The sequence below is a fragment of the Populus trichocarpa genome, chromosome 16 (assembly GCF_000002775.5).
Source record: "Populus trichocarpa isolate Nisqually-1 chromosome 16, P.trichocarpa_v4.1, whole genome shotgun sequence".
In the NCBI taxonomy this organism is placed as follows: Eukaryota; Viridiplantae; Streptophyta; class Magnoliopsida; order Malpighiales; family Salicaceae; genus Populus; species Populus trichocarpa.
Window position 1 is genome coordinate 6,500,001 of NC_037300.2, and position 23,291 is coordinate 6,523,291.

The following is a 23,291-nucleotide window of genomic DNA, read 5'->3' on the forward strand; positions in this document are numbered from 1 at the left end:
GCCATTTTGAGCCCAAGTTTTGAACTCAATTGCATGTTTTTTTAGAATAAATGGTTGAATTGAAAGAAAGATGATTGAAATGATAAACATGAGTAATATAGGTGGAGGCTTTGAGATGTTTTTTGTAAAGTTCATTTTCGTCTCCTATCTATTTTAGCTATTAAATGACCTGTCCGTATAATTTTTTAAAATATAATTTTGGTACCAAACTTTATTTTTTCTCATTTTTAGTTTTTTTTTTTTGTGGAGGAGAAAGGGGGTCGTTAGATTCTGATTTAGAGAAAGAAAGTTATCGTTAGTGACAATTTAAGCTATCAAAACAGTTGATTTTTTTGTCAAATAGTTTCATATGATATAGGGGGCTAATATTATGTTTTTCTTACCTTGAAAATGACTAAAAAAACATATATGAGCTCAGGAAGATTTTTTATTTTAGATTGATTTCGGGTTTTGGGGTAGCTTTTTACACTTTTAGAGGCCATTGATTGGTTTAACAAGACTCCTAGGATGTTTCCTAGAAGTTTTGGATCAAAAATTGATTCAAAATGGATTTTTAGGTGAAGACAATCGTGAACCCCATATTTCCGACCACACTAGTAGCCTCATTCTAGGAATTCCAGATGACATGTTGTTTGCTGAGATGGACAACGCATCATTTTTTTTTTCCACAAATAGAGCAAACAACATGTCGTCCGTCCTATTAAATTAAGAAAAATAAATAAAGGCCCACGCGCGAGCCTTTTCTTAATGGGCCAAGCACTTGGCCTTGCTTACTAGGCCCAAAACGTGGGTCATTTTTAATTAATATTATATATATATTAAAAATAATTTTTTGATTTATGTTTTAGTTAATACTCATTCTCTATTAATTGTTTTCTTTTTTAGCTTTTTTTTTAAATAGTAATTATTTCTTAATTATATTAAGTGTTTTGTTTTTTTGATGTTAGTATAATTCATCTATAATTTTTTTATATATATTTTATATAAATTAAATTTTTATTTTTTATAATATTTTTTGTATATACAACCTTGCATGATATATTTTTTCTTTTATTTTATTCAATAAATTTTATATATCTATTTATATTATAAATTTATTTTAATAAATAAATTCATTAAATACAACCAAATAGAAGTTTAGATAACTTGTTTTTTTGCTTTTGGATAAAGATTTTTTTTCTCATATCATCACAATCTCTTTATATATATATATTCCTGTTTTTTTTATAAAATTTAAATAAAATCAGCTTATTTAATTGATTAGATTATAATTCGAGTTATTAGTTTTCAAAAATATATATATACTTCGAACGTTTAAATATATTACTATAAAAATAATATAAACCGTAACTGGGGTACAAGTCTAATATATATATATATATATATATATATAAAGATCATTCAAATACAGAAAATATAACCAAATAAAAGTTTAGATAACTTGTTTTTCGGCTTTTAGATAAAGTTTTTTTTTTTTTTCATATCATCACAATCTTTTTATTCATATACATACATACATACATACATACACTTTCCTGTTTGCTATTGTTGTTTTTTTCAATATAATTCAAATAAAATCAATTTATTTAATTGATTGGATTATAATTTGAGTTATTAAATTTTTTTAAAAATATAATTACAACTTTTAAATATTTTACTATAAAAATAATATAAACCCGCTGGGCAAATCAGATAGAAGTCTAGTATATATGGAGATCATTCAAATACAGAAAATAACATACATTCACAAATCTGACGGGCAGTACCTTTTCTAATGTATTCAAATTCTTGTAGTTACAATGCCTAGGCAAAATGTACGCCGCTACACGCAAAATTATATTAAGGGACGGCCAAACCACCACCAAACAGATCTCGCAAGATATACACGCTTGTTTGGTTGAAGGCCAAATCGTCAATATAATAGAAACAGCCATTGCAAATGAGGTCAGTAGACATCAAGGTACATTACACGTACGAACCTTGAAAATCAGTCAAGAACTTTCTTCTACCATCATAAACTATGAACTTCCAAGCATGTGCAGCAAGATACATTTATTTGATTTTAGTGATGCAGCAAGAATTACAGCCAACATCACCACGTTACTGCAACAAAAGATGCTAAGAGGAAGTTAGAGCCTGGAGAAGCAAGGAAAATGAAAAAAAATAAAAAATGAATGGGTGAAAACGTACAGGTCAGCAAAATTTTAGTTCAACATGCTATATCATTGGTCTGGTTCAGGGCAGCAACTCCCACTGTTTTGCTATTGACATCATAAGATGACATGACCTTCCTCTGAATCAACCAAGGAAGTAAATTAGCCAAGGTTACAGAACAATCATTGAAGAATTTAGAAACATAAAATATGCAAAAGAGAGAATAAGAGAGCTTGTTCAAAGATCTTTCACGGGAAAGTATTTGCATGCATGCTGGTAAAAGCTGCTATGAACACACTTACAAAACAATAAAACTTACAATTGGCTCAAAATCAGGGCTAGACAAATTAACAGTAAGGTTCCTCATCAACAACAAAACCTGCAAGAGACCAAAAGGAATTATATACAGAGCACATTGAAATAAACAGGAAAATCAGTGTACACACCAAACTTATGTTTACTGGCTCCGTGTATATATTCTTGTACTCTTTTGAGAACTCCACTAACACACTAATGCTTTTAATGTCAATATATACATCATAGCAGAAGGAAACTTCAGAAATATAGACATGATCGTGCTGAATACTAATATTTTACTTGAATGACCGCTATGTTAAGCAAGTGGAGAAGATGAAGGGCCAATTTTGAAGAGCCAGACAAGCCCATCAAACAAGTGAGACTCCCATGAACTAGCCAACCAGGTCAGCACTTAATTTTATGCAGTAGAGAAAATCATAAGATTGCAATATGGGGAAAATTTTTGTATGTAATTATGGAGAGGACTTTCCCCTAACATTGGCTCACTATAGCCGAAAGTGACTCGCCATGATAGCTACAAATGCGAACCACTTTCTGTTAGGTTAAACCAGAAAAATTAACGTAAATATTTTTTTTCTTTATATATTAAATTGATGTCTATCTAAAGGAGGATGACAGCATCCGCCCTGTAAAATCTGATCGTGTTGTAAGTAACAGGTAAGACTAGAATATTCAATCCAGTGCATGTAGCAATCCTCATTTTTTATTGTTCTCTTTCAGGTCTTAGTTTAGGCTCCCAGACATAGAACACTGGTTCTGATTACCAATTTACCAGCAATACGTAGCTCAAAACCAAATATCTAGAAAACATTGTTAGTACTCCAACAATATTATTAACTTCTGTAGCCCCCTTGCATATCATATAATGCTTGAGTAGAAAGATGAGAATCATCGTTGATCCTATGATTCATTTATGGTACTGTAGTATAGACTTCCACTGTAATCATGAACCAGACTCACCACTATACTACGCCTTATTCATTTATGGTACTGTAGTATAGACTTCCACTGTAATCCTTTTCATAGTATCATGGGAAAAAGATGCATCTCAATTCAATTCAACTCACAGTTTCAAAATTTATTGGGTCCATTTCGTTGAGCTTTTTCACATGCCCTTTCGTTTCCACATCAAAAACGCTTCCAATGAAGCTATATACTTCAGCAAAATCTGGTATACCTGCAAACAATAGGTAAAAGTAAGAAAGAACCCTTTTTTTTCTTTGAGTTTGAGGTCAGTATCAGTGGAAAATTAACTATATTCTTGTGGATTATGGATTACCATGAAGCACAGGTGCTTGCTTCCCTTGCTTTGGCATCTCAGCACTCGGCAATGTTCTACTTGATGTCCCAAGGCCACTGACAGTATTGTAACTAAACCTTGATACACCCTTTGTTCCAATATCTGATACATCCTTTGTTCCAATATCAGCTGAATCAGTAACGTTGCATGCCATAAGAAGTGCTGGAAAGTTTCCTCTAGTAGAAATAATCTACTAATATAATAACATGAAGATAACAAATAAAGAAGTGTGCACACCTTCAGCTCCGTGAAAATTAGCAAGCTCATCTTGCGATGGCATGATTTTTCTTGTTGCGGAGGTTATTAACATTGAAGTTTCATCCCATGGAGCATATCCCGGTGTAAAGGTATTCATTGATGAAGGGTAAGCCATGGATACTGGGAGTGGCAATAAAACTGAAATAATTAAGACACAACATGGCTGAATGTCAAGAAGGAAATTTTAATGCGCAGTAGCATATATCATCATATTTGGTGAGAATGGCCAAACCAATTTTTGAAGCCTTCTGTGGGTAGGGATGAGAGGCTTTGCGTTTAGGGCGAGGAGGAGGCACGTGGGCGATTGTACCATTCTTCTGGACCTTCAGAAAGTATTTCTGCGCATGACTCCGAATCTGCAAGTGTATATAATCAGTAAGTAAAGAACATTCCAATAAGATAATAGAAATCTGAACCTGCAAAGCCAAAACATATGATTCAGACCTGGATCACCGTCTTTGATCCCACAAAATCTTCAATCTTTTTCCAGTCACGATCAAACCTGAACGAAAAAGGACCTAATCAATTTAGTTTCATGTGATAAACATCCTGTATAAAACATAATTAATAGGTCCGTTTATTTATTTCTTCCCAGATAGCATTTCAACCAAGAAAAAGTGACAGAGCTAAAAAAGGAAGCAACCATCAAACAGCAACAAATCAAACTCAATTGCTGAAATAAAAATCAAGAAATTGGTGCTTATTTTCCGTTCTTTCTTCTTTTGAACTCGAATTTCCAGAGCAAGAACTAAAAACCGGGGGGGGGGGGGGGGGGGGGGAGACAGAGTAGTTATAGAAAGAGAAACGAAAAAGGAAATTTACAATTGAAGGGCTTCAAGGAACTTGTCATGCTCTTCCTCAGTCCAACTCTCACGAGACTTGGTAATTGTATAAGGTTTTCTTACTTTCTTGCCTGACCCATCACTGCTAGTTGCTGAGGTTGTACCTGTAGCTGCTGCTGCTGCTAATGGTGGTTGTGTAGCCATTGCTTGATCAGGACCACCTGGATTCGCTTCTGTTCCAGCTCCTGCCGTTGAAGTTGAAGAGGATGAGTTGGTGTTCATTATCATGTAGAGCTACTCTCTTTCCAAAGCATAGAATTGTGTAGAAATTGGAGAAGCAGGAAAGACAGGGCGTGTGTGGGTGTCAGTCAGTGTGTGCATGAGGGCAGAGGACACACTGTGGTAAAGGCAAACACACGCTCTCTCTCTCTCTCTCTGAGGCGGGCTGTGTGTACGAAACTGTAAGGTATTTGAGACCTCTCAATTACTCGTCTACTTTACTTCCTTGTCTACGCCGATTTTTTTTATCGTCCCTAACTAACTAACCATCCTCATCCATCCATCCATTGACGTAGGATCTTATCTTGTGTGAAATCATTTCACTCGTAAAGACAACACTGCTCCTCTCACTCTGATTTCGTGTACTTAGTGCTTGCTTGGAAGCACCAATTTAAACGTGCTGTAACTTTTAATTGTGGCTGTGGCTTTTAAATATTTAGTAATACTTTAAAAAATAATATCCGTCCCCTTACGTATGTTATTTTTAAAAGCTATAATTTATAGTTTTTTAAAAGCTATATCGCCTATAGCTATGACTTTCTCAAACAAACACTTAAAATCTTAGATTTGGATTTGCTATAATGATCAATAATTTCATCTTTATTCTAGGTCTAGGATACCTTGGTGGCCTAATGTTCTCTAAAGATTGAACCATTCTTTGCTAGGGGTGGAGATGCTTTGGAATCAAACATGCCTTACTGGAATATATTACCCTATAGTTAAAATCTAGTTTATTCATCACCAACAAAGAAAACAAGATGTGCATGCATTATATATAGACACGCTCTCATAAACGTGTCATTTTAGAGATTCGTTCAATATTTGTTATCAACTATACACAACCCTCACAATCTAAAATGCGAGCAGCTTTTGTAGTGATTCATTGTCGCTATTAGGTCTTTGTCATCAAATAGTTTAAAACTATAGGTGATAAAAGCATATTAATCTTTTTATCCTTGTACAGACTTGTCTAAATAAGTTTAAGATTATATAAACAATCTTGACATTCAACGTAAGATTAATTCTATTCCTTTTACTCAACCCTATTGCTCTACAACTAAATACATATAGTCATACAATGTTTTCATTGCTAATCGAAATTGATTTAGATATTTGAATATATCTAAATCCACGAGCAAACTTATTTTACAAATCTTATCACTATCAAAGTGAATTCCTTCTTTTCTTGGACTTTCAAGACAATTCTCAACAAATATTTTTAACAACCTCATCAATATTAGATATGTATTTTTTATGGTATAACAATTGCATATTTATGTTGAAGGATTGATGAAAGAAAATGAGAGAATAATCTAGTATTTAAAGGTATCCGGCTAGCTTTGTTATTAAAAAACACTTGTTAATTTTTGGGTATGAATTCAAATTTTTCTTTTCCCTCCCATTAGAGATCACTGTTAAAAAAAAAAAAGGAAAGGAAAGAAAAGCCGACGCTGATGAATTAATGGAGAATAATTCATTAAAAAAAAACCCGGTGGATTCCCTCTTATCCGCAACCTAATTTGGAAAGTAACTTTGATTTGGTAGCTCCCGATGGCCGATGCTGAGAAGCAGTCATTTCATCATTGACAGCGCCGCCGATGTTTTCATAATTTCTGGCGATTAACCGCTAAGCCCAACTGGAAGTGGGACAGTGAGAGACTTGCGATAGCGACGTGTGAATTTTTCTAGTCCACTAATCCCAGAAACCCACAACTGTCTGTCATTTTAAGCTTTTGTGTTTCATTCATCAAGGAGGGAAGGTGGTGGCCAGCATCTAAGCCTTGTGGCCCCCATTAAAGAAAGATCATTGGCTAATAATTTATCAATCCTTTTCATGTGGGGGCAGCTGGGTGTGTGGATCAAGATTGTCAATTCCGTTCCATTCCGTTTAGAATAGCCGAAACATTCTATACTAATTCAAAAAACGAAATAAAACGGAACAAATTTTATCTCATTTTAAATCCCGGAACGTTCCGGATTTTTCGGCTAAATTCCGCCCGGAACGTTCCGGTTCCATTCCACATGTTCCGTTCCGCTCTTGAAAAGCCATTGAATCAAATTAAATTAAATTGAACCTTATTCAATTTAATTAATTAAACCACCCAATTATAAAAAGCTCTTTTTCATTACTATTTTCTATAACAATGATATTAATAATAATATTGAAAATTATTATTATTATTTTCATTAACAATGATATTAATTTTTTAAAATTAGATTTATCACTAATATATATGGTTTATATTCATGTTGTTTTTTTCATGTTTATACTTTGTAGGAATTTGAGCAAAATAAGGGATGCTTTAGATTCCATTAGCCTTAATAGCATTGACCTAACTTTATATTTAAAATATTTTTGTTAAAACATTTTACTTTCATAATATTTTGATATTTTGTTTAAGTTGAATTACTTTAAGTTAAAGATCTATTTAATCTTGACTATTTAGAAATATTTTAAAATTTGAAATTATATTTTTTTGGCATTGTGTTTGTATTACATAATTTATAATTAATTTATCTTGAATTTGAATTATGTTTGTTGAATATATATATATATATATATATATATATATATATATATATATATATATATGAACAATACAACCCCGAAACGGCACGCCGAAACACTTCGAAACTGAAACATTTCATTCCAATTGAAAAAACAAAACACCTACCGAAACGGAATTGACAACCTTGGTGTGGACTGTGGAGTGCAAATAATTTTTGTTTTTTAAATTTGTTTTTATTTTTAAATATTAAGTTAATATTTACGTTTAGTATTTTTATAACTTTATTTGATAATACTATAAATAAAATAAATATTAAAAAATTATTTTAATATATTTTACAATAAAAATATATTTTAAAAACAACTTATAATATAATAATAAGCACACTGATCCACTATAATAATATTTTACACCCAAGTTACGGGTGTGTTTGATTTTCTTACTGAATTTTTTTGTAACTTAAGAATTTGCAATTATTAGAAAACTAAACACGTGAAATCATAAAGTGATCAAGACAACAATAATAGCAAGTTGCTACTTAAAAAAAAAAAAATCACTAGTTGAGACATCAATCTCATGAAAATTTTAGCAAAAATAAGAAGTATTTATAAAATTATATAATGCTATTATTAAAATCAAAGCAATTTTTTTTCTTGACACGGTAAGATCAGGGGCGGAACTAGAAAATAAAATTAAAAAAGACCAAAATGTTAGTTGTTTTATTATTTAAGCTAAAAATATAAATATTGTTAAGAGAGGGGCTGAAAAAAAAAATTTCCTTGCAGAGGTCGGGGCCCCTACCAGCCCCCTATCTCCGCCCCTGAGTAACGTTTTATTGTTTTTGCTTCTATTAGTTTTTTTTTTTCTATAAATACTTTGCATGGGAGGATTTTATTCCGATCAATATTTAAAAAAAAACAAATTGAGGATATAGTATTTGTTAAATGATTCAAGTTTTCCAAAGCCTACACAAAGTAGATTGAAAGTTTAGCAAATATTCAAAAATTGCCTTTTGAATTACTCTGTTGGATTTTTTTTCATTATTTCTAATTTCATGTATAACAAAAGAAAATATGTTTTTTTTATTACATGATTGAGAGTTGAGACCTTAATTCCATAAATTTTTCCTTTCTTCCATAATTAACGATAAAGAAAGATCCTTTTATATAATACCTTTGACTTTAATTTACCTTAGAATTATACACTTGATTAATTTTAAATAAAATGTATAATTTACTTAACATTTCAAAAAATCATTTTATACGTACTTTGTTGGATTTTTTTAAAAACAAAATCATGTATTAGGGAAAAACCAAACGCTCGCCTTATATCCTGTGATTAAGAACTTATAGAAGAATTGAACTTTTATACAATAATCTATAAAATTTACCAAAAAATTGTAGGGTTAATAAATTTTAAGTGAAATGTCAAATTTAAGTAAAATTACTTTATATGTAATTATTTATCATCATCATTATTACTATCACTATAATCATGATTATTATATTATTATTAAATCAATTTTATATATAAGTTAATAGTTTAATAGAAATTTTAATAAAACAACATACAAGTGAATTATGAATTAAGAATTAAAGTAATGTAAATGCTTTTTGATGAGGTTGAGCTAAACCTTTGCAAAATTGTAAACTTTTTCAAGACGGATTGATAAAAAATGTGGTATGTTGGGTTGTAATAACAAGGAAGCCTATAAAACAAACTTTTTAATGTAGTATATAGGATTCTCTAATTCCTAAATCAGTTCTGGTAAAGGAGATGTAGCCTTAGCAAAAGAAAAAAGGATTTTAATAATGAGTTTTGAGAGGAATTGATAAATTCCTTTACTTTTACTTTCGGGTTCAAGATTATTTATATAGTCTTGAACCCATATGAGTGTATTACATACAAGGATAAAATAATCAATATGTTTGTCACCTATAACTATGAACTATTTAAAAGACAAAAGTATAGAGTAACAATGGACCACTACATAAAATAATCTCTATTTTAAGATTTATAGGTTGAGGATGGTTGATGTTGACTTTTGGGTTTTTTTTACTATGCAACACTCGAGCGGAAAATGTGGTTGCATTTAATGCATGTATATTTTTTGCTCTTAGCTGATGGCTAATTGACTAGTTTTGATCAAGAATGGTGTGCTAGAGTCAAGTTTGTATTGGGGGTGAGTACACTTTAGGGTCCACTTTTAAAGCCATTAGTGGTCAAAGATGTTTTAAGTCATTTTTTACTTGGGGTATACAGCCAAGCCCATCACTGTTATGGGCCCATTATCATCTTAAACCTACATGTGTGAGAAGAGCATTATAGGCCCCACTAAGAAGCTTAAAATCACAAGCCTATAATGGCCTTCTAAATCTTTGTGCTAGGTGAAGGATAAAGAGTAGCCTTTTCATCTAACTTTTTAATTAAAAAAAAAAGGAAGATCTCTCATTCATGTATCTCATCTAAACAAGGATGTGCCTTATTGTCATCATAGGTGTGACGTATTGAAATGGAGATACATATAATTTATCCCGATATTCTTTATAGTCTCGTCAATGGTTTTGTCATTTACATTTCCCAATCATGATAGTTTGTCTTAAGAGTAATGCTCATATGTTTTAGGCATATGAGGAAAGGTCAGGGTCTGGTGCATAAATGTATGTAAGGATACATAATGTTTATTTTTTTTTAAGAATTCTAATTATCCATTATTAGTTTGACCATGTTATTTTGTTGACCGTAAACATGTCCGAACCTTGTTGGATGTGGATTTTTAGGTCAACCAGACTTTGTTGATATTGTTGGGAAGTTGGCAGTCTTTATAAGGCGTAAGGTTAGTAGTCTTCTTCGTCTTCAATAATTCTTCTTTTTTTACTTATATCTCTTTTGGGTTATTTTTTATTTTAGAGAAACCATCACAACCTACTATAAAATTCTATCAACAAACTATTTATAGGGCTTTCTAGTAGTGTCAAAAGAAATTATTCATATTTTATACATAAATTTAGATATACGAGAAAGTTAGGGGGTACACTAGTGTTTCTTTGCCACTTCTAGTCCATAATTTAGTCATTAGAGTTTCATTAAGATTAGTTGTTCATTTTTCTCAAAATTTTATAATTATAAAATTATAGACCTAACTAAAGTAGCTTTTAAGTCTATGATTTCCCTGAACAAGAAGTAGTTTAGAGAAATAATTGATCTTTTCAAAGAAGCTAGTGTTATGGGACCTTATAAAGAGTAGAACCTGGGGAGTAATTAAACTATCTTAGAACCAATCGGTCAACATATACCTTAGTAAAATTTATAAGATGAAGTCAGTGGAATGTTAGACATGGCTAAAAACAGGCTACATTTATAAAAGGCCACTAGAAAGGATCAATGTCTAACCTATTAAAACTCATACAAGAGTTAAAAGATAAGTACCACTTTTATATATTCAGGTATGGGTATACATTTCCTTTATTGGAGTTCATGTAGAGAGTGTGGAACCACTTCATCCTCCACACCAATAAACTACATCCTAATAATCTACATCATAACAGTCTTTGACAACTTTATAATGTATATAGTTAGGGGAGAATCTTTTTTTAGTGTTATTCAAGAATTATTACCAACTGATTAGTTATTCAAGCACACCAGGTAAATTTCATGTTGTTACACCTTTTTATTTTGACCAACAGTCCCTCAAAGGGGTTATCTCTAATAAGACTAGCTAAGCAAAAAGATACGGGTGCAAGTGGTTCATCGTGTCTTATAGGAGTCCCGTTCTTATTATTGACCCTTAATATATTTAAGGATACTCTAGCTCTTAAATGACTTCAGTGTTTCTATATAACAACATGCCCTACCTTACCTCAAGTGAAAAACATCTTTATGACTAACTATTCCATGCACGCCTTGTTATAAGATCAACCATTTGACTTAGGGATACAATTGTTAGTGTACACCCTGGAAAAAAAAATCAAGGTTGGATTAAATTAAAGAAAATAAACTAAACTAAAAGTTATGGGGTGAAATTATAAGAAAAGAAAAGAGGTATAACTTAATTATAAGAAGAAGAAAAAAGATGTGGGGCAAAAATGATACACTTAAAGAAAATGAGGCTTAAATGCAAATAAGAATAATTATAGAGCATAAACACTCATTTTCTCACCAAAAATCTGCAGCAATCGTAAGGAAAGAAAAGAGAGAGTTTTTGTATCCATTTTTACAAATCAAAAGAGAAACACTAAAATTTCCAAAACCCATCCAAGATTAAGGGTTATAGGTAGAATAAACACTGGTGGGCAAATGATTAATAAAAAAATTTGAACAAGAAGAGAAGAGGGGAGGGGAGGCTGTCATTTGAAAGAAAAGAAGGGAGTTGAAGATTGAAACCTTGATTCTTACCGGGTAAGGTGTTCTAAACATGGTCTTACGAGTCGTTTCAAAGTTGATTATGAATTGATGCCTGTATGTTGACTAACTAAGGACATTGGTCTTGCTTAATTTGAAGTTATAGAACTCCAGCTATGGATCACCAACCAAGAATGGGTCATGACAGACCCTGTAGGGCAGTTAGATATAGTTTGTTCATAAGTAATTTTGAATGTATTAGAGGCAAAACTGGGTTCTCTTTTCTACAGAGAACTTGAAGCCTCGTGTCTTAGCTTTCCAACAAGACCAATCTCGCTTGAAATGGAGTTCTATAACTCTAGATATAGTTAAAAATATGAGGAGAGGTCGGACGGTAACAGTTCAATACCAAGACAGTAACAGTTGGACAGTAACAGTCCAATGTTTGTTAATGAGCAATTTTGTCTAGCTTAGAGGCAGAACTGGATTCTCCTTCCTTCGTAGAACTTGTAGCCTTGTGTCTTAGCTTTCCAACGAGACCAATCTCGCTTGAAATGGAGTTCTATAACTCCAGATATAGTTAAAAATATAAGAAGAGGTCGGATAGTAACAGTTCAATATCAAGACAGTAAGAGTTGGACAGTAACGTCCAATGTTTGTTGATGAGCAATTTTGACTATCTTAGAGACAGAACTGGGTTCTCCTTCCTTTAGAGAACTTGTAGCATCGTGTCTTAGCTTTCCAACGAGACCAATCTCGCTTGAAATGGAGTTCTATAACTCTAGATATAGTTAAAAAACTGAGGAGAGGTCGGACAATAATAGTTCAATGTCTAGACAGTAACAATTGGACAATAACAATCCAATGTTTGTTGATGAATAATTTTGACTATCTTAGAGGCAGAACTGAGTTCTCCTTTCTTTAGAGAACTTGTAGCCTCGTGTCTTAGCTTTTCAATGAAAACAATCTCGCTTGAAATGGAGTTCTATAACTCTAGATATAGTTAAAAATCTAAGGAGAGATCGGACAATAACAGTCCAATGTCTAGACAATAACAGTTGGACAATAACAATTCAATGTTTATTGATAAGCAATTTTGACTATCTTAGAGGCAGAACTGGGTTCTCCTTCCTCAGAGAACTTGTAGCCTCGTGTCTTAGCTTTCCAACGAGACCAATCTCGCTTGAAATGGAGTTCTATAACTCCAGATATAGTTAAAAATCTGAGGAGAGGTCGGACGGTAACAGTTCAATATCAAGACAGTAACAATTGGACAGTAACAGTCCAATGTTTGTTGATGAGTAATTTTGACTATCTTAAAGGCAGAACTGGGTTCTCCTTCCTCAGAAAACTTGTAGCCTCGTGTCTTAGCTTTCCAACGAGACCAATCTCGCTTGAAATGAAGTTCTATAACTCTAGATATAGTTAAAAATCTGAGGAGAGGTCGGACAATAACAGTTCAATACCAAGACAGTAACGGTTAGACAGTAACAGTCCAATGTTTGTTGATGAGCAAATTTTGACTGTCTTAGAGGCAGAACTAGGTTCTCCTTCCCTTAGAGAATTTGTAGCCTCGTGTCTTAGCTTTCCAACGAGACCAATCTCGCTTCAAATGGAGTTCTATAACTCCAGATATAGTTTAAAAATCTGAGGAGAGGTCGGACGGTAAAAGTTCAATACCAAGACAGTAACAGTTGGATAGTAACAATCCAATGTTTGTTGATGAGCAATTTTGACTATCTTAGAGGCAGAACTGGGCTCTCCTTCCTTAGAGAACTTGTAGCCTCGTGTCTTAGCTTTCCAACGAGACCAATCTCGCTTAAAATGGAGTTTTATAACTCCAGATATAGTTAAAAATCTGAGGAGAGGTTGGACAATAATAGTCCAATGTCTAGACAGTAACAGTTCAAATATTAAGAAATGACTGAAAGAAAGACTTATTGGCTGTTGATATGGTTAATATAAAACATATCCTTGAGTGAGGAAAATTTATGAGATAAACCTGTGATTTGCATGAGGGACCATAGGTGTGGTGCAACAACAACAACAGCGGAGCACGAGTAGAGCTTCAATGCAGGTAGGTAGATTACACCTATACTTTCTAGTTAAATTCTATGATTTAATATGTTCCCAATGTGAAATGGAAATCACAGAATATTGGATATTAGCTGAATAGTTATTGTGTGAATTGTCAAGCAATGAAATTATCGTTGACAATGGAAATATGAGAAGTGTGATTTGGGCCGTGAACTAGCATATATTTAGTGTATGTTAGGATCCCGGGTAAAGGGATCAACCACGTATTGACTAGCATACATTTAGTGTATGTTAGGATCTCGGGTAAAGGGATCAACCATGTATTGATTATCATATATTTAATGTATGTTAGGATCCCAGGTAAGGGGACCACCTTACATCGACTCCTACGGGGTGATGATGATGATACTAGTGAAATTGGAATTGGTAATGTGTTAAGCAGAAATAATCATGATTGATCTTACGAAATCTGGAAATGGAGGTTGATAATGGGAGTGGAAACAGTTTTTAGTAGTTAAACAAGAAAGAGATTCTAATGAAAGCCAGAAGGGAGAAGTGAACAAAATATGAATGCATATTGCCCTTTTTAAATTGTTAGATATTTGTGTTGTTATATTTATTGTGATATTCATGTTTTAATAATATGTATCTTGTTTCAGGACCATCGCATACACGACAGGAGTAAATCCTAGCTTGGTTCACTTCTTATAATCTAGGTTCTAGGGAGTATACCCTTGTATTTTGTAAATATGAAAATGTTTTTATAACTTAATTTGTATAATTAATGTTTAAATTTGATTAAATGAACTTAACTCTGTAGTTCATTAAACCACATTCCATATATGCGTATTTATATTTTTATCCATCCATAATGATATTTGTTATATAATGTATATCATAAATATTATGCTTGATATGTATGATGATGTTTGTAGGATTGAGACCCAGGATGATTAGGTCGGGTTGAGTTAGGAGATGCGGGTTATTAGAAGTGTAAACAGGTTAAATGTCAATAACTTGGGACCTCCCAGTATAGGGGAGACTCCGTCGAAATTTTGGTAGACTTTAATACAAACACCATGAATAGATATAGAAAAAAAATTTAACTATTCTGTTTTTTTTTTTTTTTGACATGAGATTGTTGTTTTTATCCCGGAATGGGGAATGTTACAGTTAGAGTGCTTGACTATTAATAGACTTAGTCTCTTTTTTCCCCTCTCATATGAATGTTACTTTTGTAAGGCTTCTCTAACAATTTATCATTTTTAGGAGTTGTTTTACCCTAAACATACTTGTTTGAACATATGTTGAAGGAAAATAAAAAAGGAATAATCTTCTTTAAGTCTTCAATTAACACAAGTTCTTCTTCTTGGTCAACTTTAAAGGTAAGCCCATAAGATATTAATCTTTGAATCAACCAAATGCCTTCATTGACTATAACTCTTCTTTCATCCAAAACCATGGATTTTAGAGGCGTTACTACCAGTATGACTAATAATATAAAGAAGACGAACAAGGCTGACAATCCTAGTGGTAGTACTCCTCCATTCGTTCCTTATATTTTCACCTCTATTTGTGTCATCAACTCTCATAGTTAAGAACCCAATTGGGCTTTAGTTACTCTTCCCTCATTCCATCATGGTCACCATAACTATTTTTTCTATAGTAATCATAACCACTCATTCCCTATAATCACACTCGTCTTCGAGAGTTATGCTCTATTGCCACTAAAGGAGGGCCACTCTCTAGGGAGATTAGATTAGGTTTCATATCTCAATCCTCCATGTCTTTTTTAAAGACAAGTATAAGGTATAACAAAATATGTTCGGGTATAAACTCATATTTTAATAGTCTAGGGAAATACTTATAATTAAAGGGCTTGAGTGTTTATTTTAGTACTCAAATGACATTGATTAATGGATATGAAGCAATATTTCCCATCAAATATGAATCATAGATCTAAGGGCCTTTAACGTAAATCATTGTATTATATTTTCTTTTTTATTTTCTTCTTTTCATAGAGGTTCTTACCCTTTTTTTTTTCCTTTTATAGGTGTCTATAAGTGGGAGAACTGTAGATTCACAACACACAACACTAGGAGGCTATGCAGAAAAAGATAAACCAGGCTTTGAAGGTTGCCATAAAGAATAGCTAGACCCTTATTACCATTAGAAAAAAGATGTAAACCTTGAGAACCAACTTAAGATCACACAGGTGGTATTGATGAAGTCCCTAGAAATATGTTGTTTTTGTAACAGTCTAGATTGCTAGAAAGCCCTGACAAAGTTGACCAAGATCTTATGGCGCATCAAAGAAAAATAAAGGAGTTAAATGTAACTTTGAGCAAGGCATTAAGGGGAAAAAAAGAGGCTTAGGTCACATTTTTGCAAACTAAAAATGATTAAGGATACCCTAGAGGAGTTTTTTGAAGCAAAATGAGGGATCCAAAGGATTGTTCATAAAAGATAATATGATGGATATTGCAAATGACCTTCACTTTTTCAACATGTTTAAATGTGTCACAACTTAAATTTTGAAACTTTTTTTTCAAAATATTTTCTAAGAAATCCAAAAAAAGAAGAAAATTAAAAAAAAACATGTTTTTGATGCATTTCAACCATTCGCACACTTTTGTTTATGTTATTTTAAGTTATTTTCATCTTGTTGATGTTCTTTGAAAAAATCAAATTCAAAGAAATATGTTTTTGATTTATTCGTGCCCATTTTGTATTTCTTAATACTTCTCCTATCAAATCGAATCGACATCAACATTGTTTCTAAAAAAACCAAAAATAAAAAAATAAGAAAATTAATAATTAAAATAAGAAATAAGATGCACAAGTGGGCTAAAAATGCGAAACAAGATAATAAAGGACTAAAATAAAATCAAGTTGCTTGGGAACCAAGCAATTTAAAGGAAAATGATAATATTTCGCTTATAAATAGTAGAGGAATCTTGAAAGAAATGAGGACGCCACCATAAAAAAACCTTAGCCTTTGTTTTTTGGTCAAAATAAGACTAGCTTTCTCCCATCACCTTCTCTCTAAAAAAAAGAGTAAATAAAGACAATCTAACATGCATCTTTACATGTTTGTATATATGCCAATGTATAGTTTGCAGGTGAAATATAGGTCCATTAGAATGCAATTCCTCTTTAAGGTTGACGATACCACAAACAAATATAGTGTAAGAAGACTAGCTTCATGATGTTAAATATAAGGTTTTTTTTTTTTTTTTAAGACAACTACTTCATTGAGAACTTTGGTGTGCTAATGAAGGGTTCTAAACATTTAATTTAAAATTATAGGGGTACTATAAGAGCATTAACAAGATATGAATATGAGAGATTTTCAACTCATAAACGAACTGGATCATGAAATCTAATATACCCTAATAAAAATCCAAACATATTCTTTTATTGTGCGAAAGATCAAACTGAATCATATTATAACTAATGCATTAGATAGCTAGGCTCAAGTGTTACAGTTGCCATCAAAAGCCAATACAACGAGAGATACTTTAACCAAAACATTATAAATTCCACTTATGTTCCATGACCATCTGATGAGGTGATAATAATGGCTCTGAGAAGTTAGGCATCAGTTAATGAGGCATCAAGAGATAGGGTTTATCGGATGCCAACAATAAGTAATGGTAATGGTAAGACATGGTAGCAAGCTTACTTGAAAGCACTAAAAACTTTAAAGCTTGGAAACTACTTCGAATAACTTGTATTATATAACTAATGAACTTTGCATTGCATTTCTTAAAGCAAAGTCAACTTCATTATTCTTGCAATAAAGGACTATGTACGTAAAGTTAGTGTGGCAATATCTGCCTTTGGTTGCAAATGTGTATAGCCATGACTTTTGAATCTTGTATCTTGCTTGAAAAGGCTTTAACCATAACTAATGATCTACATGATATTCATTCGCTGGGAAATAAGGCTATTCTGTACACTGTTTTTTCATGGAAGATTTGTCTAAAGCAAATACAATTCCACTTGAATCTTTATTGTCAAATGATACATATGTTATGACATATTATAAGAGAGAGAGACCAAGATAAAGTATCTTCAATTTATGGCCAAGTCTTACTACTTGGGAATTAAAAAGTATATTCAGACATTTAAGTCATCGGTAACATCACTTGTATCATCCATACAAAGATTGCATTTAATGCTGACAAGGTTTGCACAAATTACTAGTCTTTATGGCAATCTTCATAAAGCTCCTGAAGGGTTAGCAAAAAGCTAGGATTTCAAGCCATAAATGTTGGTTAGGGGGAGCTAATATGAAAATATAAGGAGTAATACCATGTCAACTCTTTTTGTTATCGAGCTTTACCATTTTTATCCTTGTCTTTCTTAAACATGTTTTCCATGTGTTTTAGGATTGAATCACGTCTTTTAATTAAGTATAATTTTTCTTTGTCTTATTATTGTTCTGAAACCAGTAAATATTTTTATAAAAGTAATATTTCAAATTTTGTTTTCATCCATGATTTGATTTATATAATGGTATGAAAATGGTTAAACTCTAAAGTGCACTACGCAAGACACTAGGTGGCAACCCTACCCTTTTAAAACTCATAAAAGTTAACCTTCTTTACATGATCCTATTGGCTCAGCTCAAAATGTAATGATCAAATTGGTTTTATGAAAATTCTTTGCTAAAATAATTTTGAAAAATTAAAATTACCTTTTAGTTAAGAAATAATTCAATATTTGTTCAAAACAGTGTTTTAGCATTCTACTTGTAGGATGATAAATGAATTAGTCAATCAAACAATTCTCACTCTGAGGTGACCAACGAACATGAACTAAAAGACATAAATCTAAAGAAAACTTATAGCCACCCACACACCATGTCTTTTAGGCTATGCTTTAGTTGTATACATAATGGTATGTAGTGGGTTCAATAACTATAAACTCGTAAAACACAGTTCTTTGCAAGTCCAACCATTACACTAGATGAGTTAAAAATTTATCAATTTTAACTACTTACGCTTGAATTGAGGAAAGACTATCTTTGCTATCCATTTCTCATTAAAATGCAATATGTCTCTTACAATCCCCTTTGAGCCTGAGAAATTTTCTTCATGAAAACCTTGACTGGGATTACGCCTCATATTGAAGGCAAGCAGGAGATCAAAGGTTAAAAGAATGTCATAAGAAATTCAAAAAGTAAAAAAGGTCGAGAAACTCAAATACTAGGGGGCATGCCCATAAAAGAACAAAAATGATGAAGTCAAAACCAAATGAGGGTGCCCCACCAAAACAACGAAAAAGGGGAAGTAAAAGAAATAAAATAAGGAAAGACTAAAATATATAGCAAGTTAAAAAAATGACAGTGATTCTAAGTCTTTGGAACCCTAAAAAACTCTTTAAGCCTAAGAATCTGTTTTTTTTTTTCAATTCAAAAAGCCTCATCCGGAATTACATGTCTTTAAAAGTTCTTTCTAATCAAGCAAACAAAGAACATGAACCAGTAAATGATGCTCTCAAAATACAAAAAGTTTTTTCATAAGAGTCATGACATCACGAACGAGTTACTCATTATTATTCATGTTGATAAAATAAGTGCTCCTGAAAAGACAAACTTTTTTGACAAAATTTGAGCATTTCCTCGAGCCTTTTAAAATTGAAGACTCCAAGAAAAAAAGTCACCTCATTATATATCTTTACCAATTACATATCTTGCTTGTAGAAGAGACCAAATCACTATTTTCCTAAAAAACTCTACCCTAATAATTGTAAGAAATTCAGAACAAGATTGTTTTAAGTTTATATTAGGTAAATTCCTATTTTAAAAAAATACAAGATAGTAAAGATTTTGAGAAATTCATTTGAGCCATCAATATCTTAATTTTTATCTAACATTTCTTTCATGGCATTTTCCTTGTCAATTATCAATAAATTGCCTAACTATATCTTAGCATTGAACAACATATTTTGGAGTCTTGACCAAAGAAATTTAATCTTTCTGAAAAAACTTTCCAAATTATATCTTTATGGTTTCATTCCAACAATTAGACTTAAATTGGTACAATTCTCTAAATTTATAGTTGGATTCTAAAATGATTTTCTAAGAGTCGTTGACTGAATTTACAAAGTTCTGGATAAAAAAGAATATTGATGCATCTTGAGGTGGCTTATTGGAAAGTTGAGCATTCAAGTCAACTTGGAGTCAATTCTATAAACCCTATGATCACTAATGGAAAACAACAAGATCGACTGGGGACAATCCATTTGAAGAAGCCCCTTGTAATAGCAATAGTCAAATGATGATTTGACAAGCTGCATCAAGGCTATGAAATGTATCTAATAATGATGAGTGACTTTTAATGATAGTTAGAAGAATGAGCACAATCAAATCAGCTGGAGGCAATGTTGCTCAAAATAGCCAATAATAATAGATGATTTGGTGAGATTTCTTAATAGTTAAGAGTAACACATATTTAAGGAGCATGGATGAACTAGAGGGCATGTTCATGGCTAAAGGCAATTTACCTTTTGAAAAATGGTTATAATACCTGATGAAGATGCTATCGTACGAGTGCCTTTTAATGAATTTTAAAAGGATGCACACAACCAAATTATTTAGGGGTAATTTGAAACATGCTTTGGTAATAAAGAACTTGATGAACTCCTTCAAAAAATGAGAGAAATAAAGCATTGATTCTCTTGCATAATGTCATGATTATCTCAGATATATCAGTGAAACAGAATGCTTTTAGCAATGAAGCCAAGGAGCGGTGACATGGTTAAAATGCAATTAATCCTATAAAAGTGATAAAAAAAAATAGAAAGCTTTCAATAATGAGAACAAAAGGCAATAGACTCTGTGAAAAGTCTGGGCTGTGTACTCATATTTGAGTAAGAGACTTGTTTATGGAGAAATCAATGGGGCTAATGAGTCAAACAACCAGAAAGGGAAAAATAACAAACTTTGTCATCATTAAAAAAAGATGGACTAGCAATCAAAGAGGCTTATATTTCAAACCAGGTGAAGATCCATACATGTCATTTAACCCCTAAAGAATTGAATAATATTTTTATCATAGAAATTTTAAAGGCAAAAAAATCCTCGATGGAGTCCAACAAAGTTTTGATAAATTCCACCAAGAGACAGGTTACCTCTAAATGGCAATATTACAAAACACTTCTAAAAATTATCATTTTGAAATTTTTTTCATGTTTTCAAAAGCTAATAGATAATGAGAGCATTTTAAGAATTTTCATATTTTCCAGATACGGGTAAGTCACCTAGAAAAATAGACTATTTTGAAAAAATTTCTTATTTTCCATAAGCGGGTAGGTCATATGAAAAATAAGACCATTTTGAAAATCTTTGATATTTTTGATGAGCAGGTTGGTTGTCTAAGACAATTAGGCCTGTTGTTAAAAAGGTTTGTGTTTTTAAGAACTTTACATATTTTGGAAAACCTTTTGAGGAGGTTCACTTTAGACAATTTGACCTATTTCAAAAACGTCTTGTTTTTTTCTTTACAAGCTTACTATACAAAGCTTTTAATAAGACTTTGTACTGTAAAAATTTTAAAGTGATTGACAATTATTATAACCAAAATTTTGACTTTTTAAAAAATATTTTCCAAAACAAAAGAGGAAAAAAAAACATGTTTTCAAAGCATTTCAGCCATTCACATGCCCTTTTATAATTTAAATTATTTTTCTTTTATTGATGTTCTTTTAAAAAACTCAAATTCAAAGAACTATGTTTTCGACGCATTCACGTCCATGTTTTATTTCTTAATTACTTTCCTCATGGAGTCAATGTCAATGTTTTTTTTCAAAAAAAGCTAATATACAATAAAAATGAGAAAATCAAAAATCAAAATAGGGAAAAAGGTGCACAAGTGGGCTAAAAGTGCGAAGCAAGAAAATGAAGTCAAGTTGCTTGAGGACCAAACAATTGAAAAGAAAATGATAAAATTTTGGCCTATAAATAGTAAAGGAATCTTGCAAGAAAGAAGGAGGCCACTATAAAAAAAACCATAGCCTCTTTGTTTTGATCAAAACAAAACCAACCCTCTCTCATCACCCTCTCTCATATCAGCCAAGCCAAAACCAATGGTCTTTTCCTCTCCATGCATAACTTAAAACCCAACTTTTTACCTTTTTGATCTCATCGACTAGAACCAAACAGAGCAACACAGCAATGTCAACCCATTGTTGTGCTGACTAAAACCAATATGTCTAGCCATGAGAGTTGTTAGTGTCTCTCTCATAAACCTAAACTGACCCAAAATAACTCGACAACCCTTCCTCCTTCATTTATTTTTTCACTAATAGTGAGTATGAATAAACTAGTCACCATACCAATAGCAAACGGTAGCTTCCAGAATTGTTAGAGGAGAAGGATGGATTAATAGAGAAAGCCAACAAAGAGAGTTAATCGAAAAAGAATAAAAGCCAACGAAGATAAAAAAAAAAAAGTTGAAGCTTCTTTAGATCATATTTTCTTTCTCGGGTGAAGGTGTATCTCACTATCGTATATGAGTGACACTTCAAATTTTCTAGAAGAAGCACCACTAACACTAGTGGTAAGAGGTCCCATATGCCAACAATCATGGTGGCGCGTGGGTCCACACCCCACCATAATCTTATCCCATTTTTAGTAGTTTTCTAGCCATCTTAGTAGCTTTCGATCATTCCTAACCTCTATTAAAGGTTGATCTAAAACCGTAAACTTTTTCTATGAATTTTTCTTTGGGTTTGTGTTTGATTTTGAAAAATATTATGAGATGATTAGATATAAGTAATTGTTGAATGTGTTGTATATAATATTGTGATTAAAAAGTTATTATTTGGTTTTGATCTTGGATTGTTGAGATGGATTATGAAAACTTGAGGTGTTGAGTTTGTTATGTGGTTTGAATATGGATCTTTAAAATTTATTTTGGTACAAAAAAAACCCATTTTTTGCAATCCATATAGGTTTAACACCCATTTTAAAACCCACTTAAAAAAATGTTTTACTATTCACTTTTGATATTTAAGGTAAATGTATTCAATATTAATTGTTGCTTTGGATATTAAGAGCTTGTTTTTTTCAAATAATAAATTTTTCAATTCAATATTTATTAGTAACAAAATCAATAATATTAAACTTTTAATCTAATATTCACCGATAATACCTGAGTATCAATCAGAAGTATTATTTCCTTAAGAAATTTTTTGGGCTTCACCGCCGCCAGATCCAATCCCAAGTAGAATAACCCAACTGGTTACTACTTAAATCATAAAGGACTAAGGTAGAAACAATCTCATTTAGCAAATATTACAAAT

The 23,291-nt window shown here is 31.9% G+C and overlaps 1 protein-coding gene across 5 annotated transcripts; it reads right to left on the reverse strand.

Moving 5' to 3' along the window:
• Nucleotides 1–1,680: 1,680 nt before the first annotated feature.
• On the reverse strand, nucleotides 1,681–5,296 carry LOC7467599 (protein REVEILLE 8). Of its 5 annotated transcripts, none has more exons than XM_024587171.2 (9): nucleotides 4,853–5,296; nucleotides 4,475–4,532; nucleotides 4,263–4,386; nucleotides 4,010–4,168; nucleotides 3,752–3,874; nucleotides 3,540–3,649; nucleotides 2,474–2,533; nucleotides 2,191–2,293; nucleotides 1,681–2,118 (listed from the first exon to the last, which is right to left on the reverse strand). In XM_024587171.2, the coding sequence occupies exons 1-8, from the start codon at nucleotides 5,098–5,100 to the stop codon at nucleotides 2,210–2,212; spliced, it is 966 nt and encodes a 321-aa protein (XP_024442939.1). In that variant the 5' UTR covers nucleotides 5,101–5,296; the 3' UTR covers nucleotides 1,681–2,118; nucleotides 2,191–2,209. The 5 variants fall into 5 exon arrangements, with proteins under 5 accessions (XP_024442939.1, XP_052304129.1, XP_052304128.1 ...); XM_052448169.1 differs by having other exon boundaries at nucleotides 1,681–2,103; nucleotides 4,853–5,295; XM_052448168.1 differs by having other exon boundaries at nucleotides 1,681–2,103; nucleotides 3,752–3,901; nucleotides 4,010–4,150; nucleotides 4,853–5,292.
• Nucleotides 5,297–23,291: the final 17,995 nt, after the last annotated feature.

Coding starts and splice junctions, on each gene's coding strand:
- LOC7467599 (XM_006373793.3), bottom strand. CDS start 5,100: ATGATAATGAACACCAACTCATCCTCTTCAACTTCAACGGCAGGAGCT. Junction 4,533..4,852: donor TTCCTTGAAGCCCTTCAATT/GTAAATTTCCTT, acceptor TTTTTCGTTCAG/GTTTGATCGTGACTGGAAAA. Junction 3,650..3,751: donor GCAAGCACCTGTGCTTCATG/GTAATCCATAAT, acceptor TATTGTTTGCAG/GTATACCAGATTTTGCTGAA.